Raw genomic sequence first — 16541 nt, 5'->3', positions numbered from 1 at the left:
ATCTATGTTGGGTGGGTCTGAATGCCTAAGTTGTATCTGAGGAGAGATGCAGGAGAGTTAACTGCCTCCAGTAGAGACCAATTGGAATGGCTAGGCCAGAGCAGTGAAAAGGATATTGCGGGGGGGAGGGGATACAGTAAGAGTTGGTACGAGGCAGCCAATTCAACTCTTACTGTAACAACTCTTACTGTAATTTAAACCCATTATTTCGAGTCCTGTCCTCTGCTACCAGCAGAGAAAGCTCCTTGCCCTCCTCTAAGTGACAAGCTTTCAGGCAGCAATCAACCTTAATCACCCACTGGCACAACAATCACCACCCTCTCCAAGCAAACCTCAGTTAAATTCTCAGTTTTGTTAGGCTTCCCAGCGTTTTTAAAAAAGGCAAAGTTTAAACTCACCCCTGCCTGTAGTCCCCAGCTCAGCTCAGCTGAATCAAAATGCAGTTCCTCAGTGGAACGGGCTTCCTCAGGAGGTGGGTAGTGCTCCTTCCCTGGAGGTTTTTAAGCAGAGGCTAGATGGCCATCTGTCAGCAATGCTGATTCTATGGCCTTAGGCAGATGATGAGAGGGAGGGCATCTTGGCCATCTTCTGGGCAAGGAGTAGGGGCCACTGGGTGTGTGTGGGGGAGGTAGTTGTGAATTTCCTGCATTGTGCAGGGGGTTGGACTAGATGACCCTGGTGGTCCCTTCCAACTATGATTCTATGAAAACCTGCAGCAATAACTACATTAAAATAATAAAATAAGCAGCAGTTAAAGATGTAAAGACAGTTTTGCAGCAGGAAAAAGGTGGCAGAATATAAAGTACAGTTTCCTTTGGCAATCTGTAAAAACCCAGACATGAGTTGGAAGCAACTTGACGGCACTTAACACACACACACACACAAAAACCCAGGCAATTAAATGAGAAATCAAAACTAGCTACACAGGTGCTCGCACACATAGAAACTAATCACCAAACCCCAGGAATATAAGATTTTGTTAGTCTGTGGGACCCAACCCTCCTGACTTATTCTCATCTTTGGTAAAAGAAAACATAAATTCGTTAGTTTCCCCACACCCATTCTGGTGGAGTGAAATGTAAATGAAGTATATTATGTAAAAGGGCTTGCAATCTTGAATTTGCATAATTTTAGATTTTTGAAGATTAAAATGCTAAAGCTCCCGTTTAAGGTATTCTTCACCATAGTGCCACAGTTTGCTGGTTGCTATGTGACAGTCCTTGGTCTCACATCATTTTATTACTATGGGTGCAGTTAATTGGTTGCTAGGTTGCAATTTGTTGCTATGGCATTGGTTGCTTAGTGGGTTTTGGTAGCTTGGCATTCGTTACCATGGTGTGGTATGCTTCTGAGGATGTTTCATTGGTGAGTTGGCAACTATGTCACCAGTTGGGAATTCTTGGCATGGCTTGTTAGCGGCTTGTTGTTGCCATGGTGCTAGTGGCGGTAGTGCTCTCTGGCACTGCCTTTTGGTCACAGCAACTGTTGTTGTGGCCTATTAATTTAACACTTTGTGATGGGTAGGTTGGCTGGTGTATTGGTTAGAGTGTTGGACTGGAATCTGTGAGATACAGGTTTAAATCCCAACTCTGCCTTGAAGCTTGCTGGGTGACTTTGGGCCAGTTACTGCCTCTTGGCCTAATCTACCTCACAGGGTGGTTGTCACCATGATTAAAATGAAGGCAGGGAGAACAATGCGTGCTGCTCTGAGCTATTTGGAGAAAGGTTGGAATAAAAATGTATTAAATACATAAATAATGCAGGAGCCTGGTTATACCAAAGGCCTTGCTGTGGTCAGGGGATAGGCCTCAGCAGCAATGTGTGTGTGTGTGTGGGGGTCATTTTAGCTCCCACCAACCTACCACAGGAAGAGTAGAATACTTAGATTACTTAACAGAACTGTGGGGTAAGCAGCAACCTCTGCCTGGAGGAGGAGGGTACAATGTAGACAAGATGGTTGCCCAGTCCATCTGTGTAAGTATTGAGTATTTCAAGCTTTCTTTGGGTCTCCCTCCTACCCAGTTGGCACACCCATAAGTTGAACATTAACCAGTTAGCAGGCAAGCAGGTTTATTGTGTCTCCCTTAGTAAAGCTGTCTGTGAAAGGAACTATGAGTGTGAAACCAGAGAAAGAGTTCTGCTGCTGCTTGGATTTGTAGCCAATCACACGCCAGCCGAAGAAGCCGGATGCCATTCTCCTCATAAGGGGGTGGGGGGAGGTGAAAGAGAGTTAGTTCAGAGCATAGACCAGCATGTGAGAAGCATGGAATAAAAGCAGAAGATATATTGCCAGAAAGCCAAAACAAAATTGACCACAATTTTCATGAGTTTCCACTAGTATGCATGTTACAGTGGATGGCTTCTATCCATTCCCTACATGGAACACTGAGGGGGTTTTCATGGCATCTGTTCCAGAAGCTCCTTCTGACCCCCTGAAAGTATCACTCAGGGTGGATGCATGCAAAGGAATAGCATCATTAGCATCATCAGTGGGAGGTCCAAAGTGAGGAAAGATAAGGGCATGAAATTTCTCCTCCTCCTGTGAGGTCAGTTCCATTGAGGAAAGGAGTCTCATCCTCTTGTCTTTCTTCAGCGTAGCCTCCAATCCTATAAGGCTTTTCTTCCCTATGGATCCTGCAACTTCAGGGATAATCTTTATGGGGTCACAAGGGGCTATAGGAACAGAAGCAAAAGTGGGAAAACTTTCTGTGTCTTCCATGCACCAATGGTTGTGATAGCCATTATTTTATTTATTTATTTATTTATTACATTTACAGCCCGCCCTCATTCCCAGCCAAGCCGGGCTATAATTAATTAAAGTAATTGTATACTTTAGACTTTCCTTCACTAGATCTGTGTGGGATTTATAACACCCTCTTGCAACTGTCAGCAATCTCTGCATTTTGGACCCTTCTCTGTAAAATGCCGTGTGCATGCACATGGAAATATAAAGATGTGCTTTAAATTTTTGTATTATGCAATTGCTCCAACTGCTGTGAGCACTTCAGTGCAAGGAAAGTTTAATGTATCTTTCTCTTTTCTTCTACCTCAGGGGATTGATGATTCCAGTAAAGACAAGTAAGTGCCTTCGCATTTATCACTGTATTCGTGTCCTGACATTGGGGAGGGAGGCAGTGTGAGAAATAATTGAGATGGTTAGATCTCCATTGGTAAGGCCAGTCTTATTGCTGTGTGGTGCCTCTTCCTTCTTGTTATCAACCTGGAACTTCCTCTCCTGCAGCCGAAGTACACAGGAAGCCTTGAACCCTGAAGATGAGGTGGATGAGTTTCTGAGCCGTGCCATTGATGCCCGAAGCATTGACCAGCTGCGCAAGGATCATGTCAAACGCTTCCTGCTCACTTTCCAGAAACCTGAGTTGGAGAGAAAGGTGCCTTCCCTTTGCTGGTAGAGCCTCTGAGTACCAAACTTGGCATCATGAAGGGTTGTCCCTTCCTCTTCAGTGATGACCACAACCGTTTGATATAACTTCCTTTTTCTTTTCCTTCAACACTGCAGTATTCCAAGAAGGTGGACACTCGCTTTGGGGGTTACGTGGCTTGCACTGTGCTTGTCTTCTGCTTCATTTGTTGTATCCAGATTGTCATCTTCCCTCAGTGAGTGACACATATGTAGGAGTATGTTCACCGTATACTCTTTCTGCAAATGCACACTTGCATGTTGAGGGTGGTGTACCTATGACGATACATGCATTGCATATGGACGTATTGCAAGCAGCGTTGACAGCAGGCTTGGGAAATGTTCTGTTCCTTTAATAGAGGCTTAATGTGTGGAAATGGGTAGCTGAAGATTTTCACGGGATGGAGGGAAATAACATCACCTGGTAAATAACATCCCTACTTAAAGGGACAGGTTTTTTCTCCAGGCCTGTTGTCAACCCTAGTTGCAAGTGTCCCACTGTAGCTCTTCAGAAGACTTGTTCATTATACTGTGTAACTATAGGCATCCAACACAGGTATGTACAGATTATGGCTTGGATCCTGTATCTGCCTGTACTCCTCTTCATCAGTTGCGGAGGCAGTTCTCCACTGTGGAGCATGCTTCCTCTGGCACTAGGCACTTTTGCTTGCACAAGACAAATGTCTTTCCATGAGCCAAAAAAGCACCAGGTGCAAGAGGGACATGCTGCACAACAGAGGACCACCTCCACCGTGAAAAGTGTGGAAAGGTGTTGGATTGAAGCCTGTTGGCCCCAGCACAACTGTGTCCTCATACAAACCTCCACCATGCATACCATGTTTGCTACCAGCAGAAGCACAGCATCTCCATGCCCACCTATCTCAATGAAGGAAATCCCTGGTGCTCTGGAGGCAGCAGAGAGGAAAACCTAAAGATAAATGTGGAGAGACATGCAGCTCTTCCTGAATCAGTGGGAGGCCATAAGTGAGCAATCAGAGCAGAAACAAGAAGATAACCTTTAGCTCATTCTGGCTTGACAGTAATAAAGAACTTTTCTCCCACAACTGTACCAGGGAGAATTCTAGTTACATAGCAAGCTGGGGACTTATGCATGCTGCCCATCTATATGTCTATAACTATGTAGTCTGTACTGCCCTACCTGGTACAGGATGGGAGTGCAAATGCAGTGAGCCAACACTGTAGGTAGGACTAATTACACTGAAGTGATGAAATTGGTGATTTTGAGAGGGAGCATTACAGAATGAAAGAGGAGTACATGGGGGGAAAGACTGCTGGGGTATGAAGCTTCATGGGATTGTTCTGGCAGAGGGCTCTACTGTGGATCAGATCCTTAACAAAGCCAAGCTTGCCCTGATAATAAGAGAATGATGCAAGTGAGGAAGCACAGACCAAGCATTATGTAGCAGGGCTGTTGAAACTCAGTGCCTCTTATCGTATACAGAACAGAAGATCATAAAAATAGTCACATTGCAATTACATACACTGTATCAATGGTGAAAAAACGCAGGTAGTAATATAAACTTACAGTAGTGTCTTTGGTTGGTGAAGCTGATCCTGCCCCCTCTCCCCACAGCTCCCCTCTGATGCTTGGCGCCTACATCAGCATCTTCGTCACCCTGGCCACCATCCTTTTTGTCTGCGCCATCTACTCCTGCCTTGGCGTGAGTGACTCAGTTCATTGGGACCCCTGTGTGAGTGACCCTTGACTTGTCCCATGGAATCCCCTGACCTTGCTTCCTCCAGCCCTTGGGCCCTACCTGGACACATTCCTTCACCGAAAGTGGGCATAATTCAAATGAATTTCACATGGAGCAGACATGGTTTCTTCCCTGCTGCTTGGAGGCTTTGGATTCCCTACATAGAATAAGGATACTGGTGCCCACATGTCAAATTTGGCTCCTGTCAAGCTGGGGGGGTGGGAGAAAGGCAAGATGAGGAAATGCAAGACAGATCTGTAGCCAGCAGCAGGAGCAGAATCCCTGAGTTGCTCTGACTAGTGAGCAAATCTAACCAGAAAATGTATCTGAGGAAAAAGTCAGACATGTTGTAGAATGAGGTGGTAGAAAGCTGAGGTTTTAGAATTTACCACACTGTTTCAGACCAAATTGTGTGTCAAATACTCTTTGCATATAGAAAAACAGGTGCTACCCGCTTTCTTTGCTCGAAATGCTTTCTTCTTGATGCACTAGTTTTCGGCTTGTGTGGACTCCCCCTCCCCCCAATTCAAAGGGATATTCAAAGCTGGAATCCACCACCTGCGGTCTGAAGTGGTATAGCCCATTTCCATCTCATTCTCCTGCATGTGTGAACCGTGTGTCAGAGTATCCCCCTGACTTGCACTAGCCTATTATAAATAAAAGCCTTCTTTGAAGGTTGAGTGGTTCTCCCTGTAATTTTTCCTTTGCTCACCACCCCACCCAGCTAAAACTCTGCTTGATGTCTCTAAGACCTGCTTATGGGCTTGGCACCTAGCTGGGTTGGGAGTGGTAGATGGGAAACTTGCTCCTGTTTCATTGCTGTGAATCAAGCAAATTCCAGATTCTTAACCAGGCAGGTGGGAAGAGTTGCAATTTCAGGGCTCCTACATCTCACACTTCTTTCTCAACTCCCTACAGCCCTTTCCAGCCACTTTGCAGCAGCTGTCCCGCAAGATCATCCAGTCTCGAACCAACAGTACAATCACTGGTGTGGCTGCTATTCTGCTCGTCTTTGCCTCTGCCTTCATCAACATGGTATGAGGGGCATAGGGAGTTGTAATGAAGCTTGACGTAGGCCTGTGCATAAGATCTTGCAAGGATTGGCATTGATCAAATCTCAAAAGTGCAGAATTTATTTTAGCGGCCGTTTCTTAAGAGATCTAAAAACTGTTTGAAAGAAGCAACGCTTTCTGTATTGAGCACACTCCTTTAGCTTGGCCCTTTGAGAAAGGGAAGACCCAGATGTTGCAGGCATTTGAAACAATACAAACACCTGATGAATGATTTCAGGAGGGTAGCCCTGGCGGTCTGCAACAGCACAACAAAACAGAAGCCCTGTGCTATTTTAGAAACTTAACAAAACTTATTTCAGCATAAACTTTCAAGAAGAAGGCAAAGACAAATGCTGATAATGCAGTAGGAAAGTGAAAATGTATTGATAGAATACTGAAAAGCTCCTACAGGTTTCACCATAGCTTCATTTGGGGATCTCTGCATGTGTTCATCTGCAGCACTTTTCCCAGCTGCCGAATTCAGAGCAGCGTCTGGGGAATGCACTGTAGATAAATGCATTTAGAGATCCCCTAACAGGCTATGGTGAAATCTGTAGAAGCGTTTCAGTATTGTATAAATACATTTTCACTTTCTGACTGTATTATCAATCTTTGACTTCATTCATCTTGGTGACTGGTGCAGCTGCTATTCATAAACTTTCACGAGCCAAAGCTGCTTTCATCATGAAGAGAACTGGCTCACAAAAGCATATGTTGGGAAAGCTTATGTTTTCTTTAGTCTCTAAGATGACACTGGACTTGTGTTTTGTGTTAATACAAACCCTCTTTATTGGGAGACAGAACTTGGATGGTTCCACCTTCGGACCATCGTCTGTCTCCAGCCTAGAGTGGCAGGGGTTCTAGCTGTTTTGTTTTTATATCCCTGCTGCCATAAGTCTGAGAAGCTGGGATTGGGTGGCTCCAGAGTAATGGAACAGCAGCAAATTCCTTTTCTGCCCTACATAGCCATTTCCCCCCCTCTCACCCCAGTTTGCTTGCAGCCGGGTCCAGCTCCAAGATTGTGTTGCTGATTTTCTGAACATTACTCCACCTGCTGTGGGTCCCTGCCTTCTTCGTGCCCTCAACTACTCATTGGCATCAGACAATCTACCCTGCCAGGGAACCGGTGCTTCTAGCTGTAGCTTTCCTGAGGTAAATATGGTTCAGAGAGATTCAGTGGGGGGGTGGGAATGGGAAGCTAGACATGGTGTGAGGGTAAAGCTGGAATGATTTGTGGACAGGGCTCAGGGCCATCTTGCTTGGGCTCAGATAAGTACTTCCTTTATCACTTAGAGAATTCTGTTCTTCTCTTGTCCCCAGAAATGTGGAGTGCCTTGATAGCTGGGCTGGGATGAGAGTAGGATGAACTGGTTTGGAAGATGGGTGGGAAGGTGTCTGTGAAGACAGGAAGGGAACATTCTGTAAGAGCAGCCCTGCCAGGCCTTAATCAAGCATCTACCTAGTTCAACATCCTATTTCAGTGATGCCCACAAGCAAAACATGATGGCATCAACCAGTCCTTGTTTTACCTCCAGACACAGGGCAACCTATGAACATGGAGGATTCCTTGAGCTATCTGAAATGATAGCTGTTGATCAGTTGTTTGTGAATTTGTCTAATGCCCCTTTTAAAGTCATCTTAGCCAGTAGCTATGGCCATATCTTGTAGCAGTAACTTCCACCAGCTAATTACACCTGCTGTGAAGAAATAGAGGGGAGAAGAGTGCGGGTCTGCTTTGGCTCTTCTCAGGGAGAACATAATATCTCTTTTCTCCTTCTTTCCTACAGTATTTCACTTATTCAGTATTGCTGAGTCTGCTGGCGAGCTCTGTCTTCCTGCACATCAGCAGCTTGGGGAAGCTGGCACTGCTGGTGGGGATGGAGGCTGTGTATCTGGCCCTGGCAGAAGGCCCTCAGGGGATGCTGTTTGACAACTACGACTTGCTGGTGGTTGCTAATGCCTTGTAAGAGTCCCCTTTTTGGTTGGGGAAGAAGAATTCCAAACTTTACCTCTCAACTTTTATGTCCTCTGAGTGACTGAGAGGGGGGAGTATCCTCTAATCTCAGTTCTGGCCTGCCTTCTTCCCATGCCTTCTATATATTTTACTTCCCCCAAACAGGGAGTAAAACTATCACAAGTAATTGAAAGAGATGCCACAGACCTCTGTAAAAATATATCATTATTGTTTAATGTAGCACTTCACTGAGTAATGTGAACCAAAGCCCTAGGGATCTTGCAATCTAAATTTAAACAGAGAGATGGCGGTGAAGGAAGGTAGGAAAGGCCAGGGTAACAAGATATGAATGTGTTCAAAAGCAGTTCTGAGAACTTAGGTATGTTTTGACTGGAAGTTACAGCTGAGGGCTTAAGCTGAAGGCTTTGTGGATTTTGAAGTGGAGTATAAGGAAAGAAAGAGAGAGGTGGTGCCTGGGTGGGAGTTCTAGGCCTAAAGGGCAGCAGGAGAGAACAGGCAAAATTGTGTAAGAAAATGGGAAGTCTTCAGATGGCTGAGGGGAGGTACTTCCTCATGATGCTTGTACATTTATTGTAACCAAATGCATCTGTATAGCCTGCTAGTAGTAGTTCAATGTGAGGGGGAACGGCTTCTGATATCTTTTATCCTCTGGCACTTTTTCTACTAAAAATGACTGGGTTGCTGTCCCTCCACCAGGTACATGTATCTTTTCCTTCCTCCCCTATGTGAAGAGTGCAGATTAGCAGAGCAGTTAACAGAAAAGCCACTTTAAGGGAAAGGGCTACCCTTCCTCCAGTACACCCAGATACACCCAGACCTCCTCCTCCTCATTATAGCCCCCATGACTACAAGTGGTCTAGTCTGTCTCTGTCTTGTATATTTTATCCCACCCTTCCTCCAAGGAGCTCAGTGGCATACATGGCTCTGCCCTTCCCACTTTATCCTCACAACAACCCTGTGAGGTAGGGTAGGCTGAGAGTGTGGCTGGCCCAAGGTCACCCAGCAAGTGTCCTGGCAGAGTAGTGATCTCCAACCGCCTAGAACCTTGTCCAGTCACTATTCTACTTCCCTGATTGGTAACACTGGAGGAACAAAGGTCTTAGGTCAGGATAGATAGGAATATGGGTTGACAGGGGACATTGCTGTGGAGAACTTTGAAAGGGCAAGATGTTTGTGTTGGCCATGCTATGGGAAACCAGTAAAAATTTGAGTGGAGGTAGTATAACCAGTGAGAGAGATGAATGATTTGGGCAGCCAAGGTTTAGATAACACTGAAGGAAAAAACAGGTACAAAAAGGAGAGAGTCAAACACAGTTAGGCAAAGCTGGAGATAAGCAGAGCATATACCAGAGGACAGGAGAGGAAGGGCTGGTTTTGCTAAAATTGTGCAGGTAGTAATGATGTTATTGGTAATCATTTGAATCTGGGAGTAAAGCAGGAGAAAGGGAAGGAAATGGATGGGCAGAAAGAGCCCCTGTTGAACATTTATTTTTATTTTATTAGATGTATATTCCACCCTTTCCTGGTCTAAGCCAGGCTCAAGACAGCTTACAACAATCAGTAATAATACAATAAGTATAAGATAAAATTGAATACAAAAATACTCAATATTGAAATCCATATATTATAGCCTAACTAAAAGAGAGAGCCAGCATGGTGTAGTGGTTAAGAGCTGCGAACTCTAATCTGGAGAACTGGGTTCGACTCCCCATTCCTCCACATGAAGCCTGCTGGGTGACCTTGGGCCAGTCACAGTTCTATCAGAACTCTCTCAGCCCGCGCAGAGGCAGGCAATGACAAACCACTTCTGAAAATCTCTTGCTATGAAAACCCTACAGGATCGCCATAAAGCAGCTGTGACTTGATGACAAAAACAACAAAAAACTAAAAGATGGTGTCCATATCCAAGTTCATCCCGCATATTATATTGAAATCTATATTTCCCAGTGGGACAATAAAACCTAACATGCAATGGCACTGGTGACAATAAGATGACTAGAAGAGACTTCAGATAAAATGGGGGCTTGAAGTGGATGGGCTTGAAGTGCCTGACAAGGATATAGTGGTTGTTGGTTCTCCAGCTCGTTTCAGTACCAAGGGTTCCAATTCCTCCTCCACAGCTTGAATCTTCATTGTCTCCCAGTTCATTTCCCAACTCCGCCCAACTCTTCCAAGTGTTGAGTCTTATGGGGTGTCATGTGGCCTGGGTCCCTTCTCTACAAAAATTCTTCCTTTCCCTCTTTCTTCTACAGGCCGACAGCTGTCAATGAGAGCCAGAGTGGCCAAGACTGGTGAGTAGGTACCAGATATGTGCTGAATGGGGGAAAATGTATTCTGCCAGTGGTAGGATTGGAGGATTCCTAAATGCTAGAGTGAGGGGGTGGACATTGCCTTATACTGGGTCAGACCTTTGGCCAGTATTGTCTGCTTTCACTCTCCAGGATCTCAGGTAAGAGGTCTTTCATCTCACCTGATCCTTTAAAGTAGAGATGCTGGGGCCTAAATCTGGGACCTTTTACATACGAAGCAGATGCTCTACCACTGAGCTGCAACCCATCCCAGCCCTTCTGGGGGAAAACATGAGTTTATAATTATTGTCTCTACAATTTTGTTTGGTGTCTTTCCCCCCTCCTTTATCCCTTATGATTAAAGGGAGTGGTTTTTGAATATGTATGTTGGCATTACAGTAAGCTAGGAAAAAGAGGGGATTTCATATTCCTTTGTTTTTGGCTTTGGGAGCAACAAAAACTGAGAAGTCTTTTGGATCTTTGAGTGGTGGGTTGTTGTTCTCTCCTGCTCTGTCACTGTCAGTTATTTCTCGCATGGCATCAGAGTGCATGGAACTCTATACCGGGTAACATAAGTATAAGATGGACACCTACCCTCAGAAGCTTAAAGTTTAAATTAAGACTATGGAGGCAAGGATGAGGGGTGGGGGAAGGAAGAAAGCATTGTGTAGGAGAGTCAGTGAAAATAAAGGACAAATTTGAGCAAATGCGGTTATTGGTGCTTTGGCTGGGCTGAAAGCTGAGTTAGGCCAAAAATTTCATGGAAGAGGTGGATTTTATGGGAGAAGCTGGAAAGGAGAGGCAGAGAAAGCCAAGCGTTGGTTCATTCCAGGCATAAGGGGGCCGCAAGGGAGAATGGGTCACATTCTCTTTGAGAGCAGGAGCCAAAGCTAGTTGAGTGGGAGGAACAAAGTTTTCAGGCAAAGTATGGCTCCATCCACACAGTGGCAATTCCCCACTGTGCTGTTGTTGCCTCCGTGAATGCAGAGCACTTTGCAGCACTTGGGGGTTCTCCATTCTTTCCTCAATTGCCCCTCGTGCCTGCCATTTCCCCCCACCCCACGACATTGTTAAAACTATGTCGTTGGCCATGTCACGGTAGCACAACATAATAGTAATACATCGTATTACCATTTTTTAAAACGAAAGCAACAGTTCTCCAGTGATATTGGGGGGGGGGGAGGTGGTTGTAAGAGGATGACAACAGTAAAATGGTGTTGATGTGGGCCAGAAACATAACCTTTCTTGTCCACATGGTATGCTTAGCCCACTTTGATAGTGATCCTTTAGGAAAAATCATAGTACAGCAGGTCTGGGAAAAGCAGGGGAAAGTTTCTACCCAGAAAGTGGATGATTGGAGGACAATATTGTGTGGACGCTTCAGAAACACTACTCTGGTTTGGAAGCCAAGGAGGAGCAAAACAGCTCTGTGAATGCAGCCTATGCGTACGTGTGAGAGCAAAAAGATAATACCGTCTCTTTACTCATCTCTTTCTTCCCACAGCCAAGCAGAAGGGAAAGTGGCCCTACAGTACGTGACTCCTGTCATCCTGCTGCTTTTTGCCTTGGCACTTTATCTGCATGCCCAGCAGGTGGAGTCTACTGCCCGTCTTGACTTCCTCTGGAAGCAACAGGTAGCGAGAAAGTAGAGATTTTGCCATGGAGGTGGTGTTTGGGGTATAGTGGTGTTGGTGAATCGGCTTCAACAGGAAGGGGGAAGGAGAGAAAGTTGTGCTGCACAGATAGAAATCCTTCTATCCTTTGAAATACTATGATGGATAGTTCACAGTGGGTAGCCGTGCTAGTCTGTCTGCAGTAGTAGAAAAGTGCAAGAGTCCAGTAGCACCTTAAAGAAAATATTTTTGTTAGTCTTTAAGGTGCTACTGGACTCTTGCTCTTTTCTACTATGATGGATAGTGTCTTCTCTGATTGTCATATTACTTTATGATTTCCCCAGAACAACTTCTTAAATATTTTGTATCAATGTGCAGTCCTCTGTAATGTGATTGTGTGTATCCCGTCATACTGTGGGAGTTTTAAAGTTGGTGTGTTTTTAAAAGTACATTTCTAGCCTTTAAAACTATTGAGATCAGCTTAAAAGTATGGGGTACTGCATAGTGAAATCTGATGCTTAATAAAGGACTGAACAGGATTTTCAGTGGCAAAGGATTTGACCATTACTGAAAGAGGAAAAGAATGCATTAATGAAATACATGAAGAGTTGCTGACTGTATAATTATTCCAGTTACAGAATTCAGCTTTACTCTGAGCAGAATTTATGTGTGCTTGTTCCATAGTACATAGACAGTGAAAGCTGGGTGTTTTTTTAAGGAATCACAAGTTCTGTATAATGGATTTCCTCACTTCGTCTCCCATCTGTTCCCAGGCTACAGGTGAGAAAGAGGAGATGGAAGAGCTGCAGGCCTATAACCGCCGGCTGTTGCACAACATCTTGCCAAAGGATGTGGCTGCGCACTTTCTGGCCCGTGAGCGCCTCAACGATGAGCTGTATCACCAGTCGTGTGAGTGCGTTGCTGTCATGTTCGCATCAATCAGCAACTTCTCAGAGTTCTATGTGGAGCTGGAAGCCAACAATGAGGGCGTTGAATGTCTGCGGTTGCTCAATGAGATCATTGCTGACTTTGATGAGGTAATGGGTATGTCTTTTTCCATGGGATTGGAAAGGGTGAGGCACCAGAGGCTAGTAAGGGGCTATGAGATTGGGGAATTCCTAGATCGTGCTGGAAGAAGAACATTTTATGCAGTGTGTGGTGGTTTTTCCTAATGTCCCCTGTGCTGCCACCACCCACAGTCCGTGAACAGGTTTTTGGGGTGAATCCAAACAGTACTTTCGCATTGTGTTGAATTTTGCAGTTGCTGATGAGATCTAAGATGCCTGAACAAGCATCCAGTAAGCAATGCACTTAACAGAAATTGTGTTAGAAAAGCTGTGAGAAAGTACTTTGTTCAATGCATGGTGTACCATCTGTGAGTCTTGTTTCTCTTTTCTTAGAGCAGAAGCCCGTCACTATTTAACTGCTTAATCATTCCTTTTTTCCCCAATTAGCCACAAGTGTTATTACAATTGGTTCTACATAGCACTTATTAAGCGCTATAGTCCCCATTTTTTCAAAAAATGGCAATGCCTGTCCCGACAGGCAAGACCTTACTGTGTGTTTACTTGGAAGTAAGTCTCATTCAGCCAAAGTTCCACTTCTTCCTGCAACTGTCTCTTAAACTTATTTATTTATTATTTAAACTGTATGCTTTCTGCCCAAGTTATGGTTTCCAAGACAATGAACAATCAAAACAGTGTTAAAATCTAGATATATAAAATATTTAAATATATAAAATATTTAAAATTAAAATATTTAAAACAATTAAATTTAACAGATAAATATTGTCGAAGGCTTTCACGGTCAGAGTTCATTAGTTCTTGTAGGTTATCCGGGCTGTGTGACGGTGGTCTTAGTATTTTCTTTCCTGACGTTTCGCCAGCAGCTGTGGCAGGCGTCTTCAGAGGAGTAACACTGAAGGACAGTGTTACTCTTCTGAAGACGCCTGCCACAGCTGCTGGCGAAACGTCAGGAAAGAAAATACCAAGACCACCGTCACACAGCCCGGATAACCTACAAGAACTTAACGGATAAACTCGCAAACAGGGAGGAGAGACAATTAAAGCTAGTGAGAGCATGCCAACACAAACAAAACGAAGAAGTCTTCACTTGCTAGTGAAAGACAGTAATAGAGGGAGACAGACAAATCCCCCTGGAGGGGGAGTTCAGTTTTCAGTGTTATGACAGAGAAGGCCCTTTCCTGACTTGCCACCCATCTAGCCTCACCCAGGGACACTCAAAGCAGGGCCCCTGAAGATGACTAGAGTGGCTGGGTTAGGTTCATAAGGAGTAGGCAGTCCTTAAGGTATGCTGGCCCCAGGCTGTGTAGGCTTTAAAAGTTGGTACTGGTACCTTGGATTGGGCTCAGAAGCAAATTGGGAGCCAGTGTAGATAGAACAAGATTGGAATAGTATAGTCCCCGTGACCCACTTCAGTTGTTACATAGTCTTTTCACAGACTTTTTTTTTCAGTATCATAATTTTGTGATTGTATAATTATGATCATAATATATAAAAGGAAAAAATGAGCAGTCATGTTGTTGCAAAGAAAAAAGCAGCACACAGTGCCTTTCACTCTCCCCTGCCATTAATGCATGGAAACTGGTGAATTCAGGAATGTAGCAACCATTTTGAATTAACAGGAAATAACTAATTAAGTAAAACAAAAGGCAATAGTCTCAAGAAGCCTCAATAGTCCTCCTAAACTAGGCTGGTTGATATTACAGTTACAATCTTATATCTTCCAAATGCTTCCAAAAATGCTTCCAAAAAGGATTGGGAGGACAGTAAGGTAACTAACTGATGGAATGCACTGGCTTGGGCAGCGATGTCTGGACTCTCTCTCTATATAGTGATGGCGAACCTTTTAGAGACCGAGTGCCCAAACTGCAACCCAAAACCCACTTATTCATCGTAAAGTGCCAACACGGCAATTTAACCTGAATACTGAGGTTTTAGTTTAGAAAAAAACAACTCATATGTTAACATCTTATGCTCACAAGCATAAGATGATCCAAACAAAGTAAGGAAAGCAATCCCAAGTGCTTTCATTTACTTAAAATTATTTGGCAGAGAATTCCACACATTAAGGATTTCATTTTCAGAACTAACTGTGCTATCCTTTGTCATCCATAAAATTAAATCATGGCAATGACTGACAAACACCATTTTCCCCATCTGCATTCTCAAAACTCTGCAGGGGGGCTTATTGTTGAGTTGTGCATCTGAGTGGCAAGTCCAAGGCAAAACCTTCCATTCACAAATGGACAACAAACCCCCCCCCCCCCCATGCAGTTTTGAGAATCTGGATGGGGGAAATGTGCATCTCAGTGGCAAGTCCAAGCAAAAGAGCCGCCTGCCGCCAGCCTCCCACAAGCCTCCCGCCGCCCCACTCCGCCTCAGCAGCAGCGCTGCCGCCCCACCCAGGCGCTGCTCTGGACCCGCCACCGGCCACTCATGTTCGGCCCCAAGGGCTGCCCTGCCGGCCGCACCGCTACGCCCATCGAGTCGCCCCCGCGACAAAGTTGGTTGCGGCGCGGCGGAAACATGTGCCGAGGCCGCGAGGAGGGGCGGAGGAGGGGGACGGGCAGCCAAGGGGGCGGAGGAGGGGGCGGGGGTGACTCGGCGGGCGTAGCGGTGCGGCCGGCAGGGCAGCCCTCGGGGCCGAGCATGAGTGGGCGGCGGCGGGTCTGGAGCAGCGCCTGGGTGGGGCGGCGGCGCTGCTGCTGCTGCTAAGGCGGAGCGGGGCGGCGGGAGGCAGATGGCGTCGAGGCCGCAAGGAGGGGGCGGGGGACGGGCAGGGGGGGCGGCTCCACGAGTGCCCATAGAAAGGGCTCAGCATGCCGCTTGTGGCACTCGTGCCATAGGTTCGCCAACACAAAGACTGAACAATGGATGGTGTTGATTCCATGCTAGCTAGCGCTCCGGTTGCCTTTTCCACACAGCCTCCAGTTTGTGGTAGGATGCAATGGGCAAGCTGCTGTCCATTGTTGGTGCTGCTGAGCAGAATGGCCCTGAAGCACTAGCTTGTACTACTGCAGTGGCTGCTCAGCCTGGACTGCTCCAGAGCCATTTTCACTACCCAATCCACCCCTACCCTTGGAACAGAGAATATATAAAGGCTGGTTGTTGTTTTTTACCGCCTTATGATATTTAGGTGGAAGGCTTGAGAAATCCAATTACTTCTGGCTGGCTGTCATCCCATTTTTCTCCTGTCCTTTCTCCCTGAAGCTCAGTGTCTCTCTTGTATTTTACCTGCACAACAACCCTATGAGGTAATTTAGTCTGAGTGTGTGACAGACCCAAGATCACCTGGTGAACCTTTTATTTACTTCATTTATAGTCTACCTTCCTTGCTGACACAAAGCAGATGGCAAAATCAAAAAGCAATGCTGAAAAACAGTACAATGCATCCAATAAATCATGAAATGCAACTGAATTACAAAATTAGAAAAAATGCATTCACAGTGATATAC

The 16541-nt window shown here is 45.3% G+C and overlaps 1 protein-coding gene across 1 annotated transcript in view; it reads left to right on the top strand.

The window, feature by feature from the left end:
* The window catches only part of ADCY6 (adenylate cyclase 6), a 59648-nt gene that overhangs the window by 37779 nt on the left and 5328 nt on the right, over positions 1–16541 (top strand). The window contains exons 10-19 of the mRNA XM_056856147.1: positions 3053–3078; positions 3242–3389; positions 3518–3615; positions 5013–5100; positions 6055–6171; positions 7179–7340; positions 7976–8151; positions 10416–10454; positions 11956–12085; positions 12838–13101. Of these exons, the coding sequence (XP_056712125.1) occupies positions 3053–3078; positions 3242–3389; positions 3518–3615; positions 5013–5100; positions 6055–6171; positions 7179–7340; positions 7976–8151; positions 10416–10454; positions 11956–12085; positions 12838–13101 (1248 nt within the window). The remainder of the gene's footprint in view (positions 1–3052; positions 3079–3241; positions 3390–3517; positions 3616–5012; positions 5101–6054; positions 6172–7178; positions 7341–7975; positions 8152–10415; positions 10455–11955; positions 12086–12837; positions 13102–16541) is intronic.

This window comes from Euleptes europaea, chromosome 1, assembly GCF_029931775.1.
Source record: "Euleptes europaea isolate rEulEur1 chromosome 1, rEulEur1.hap1, whole genome shotgun sequence".
NCBI lineage: Eukaryota > Metazoa > Chordata > Lepidosauria > Squamata > Sphaerodactylidae > Euleptes > Euleptes europaea.
Note: the sequence above shows the minus strand (reverse complement) of the source record. Positions and strands in the feature narration are given on the sequence as shown.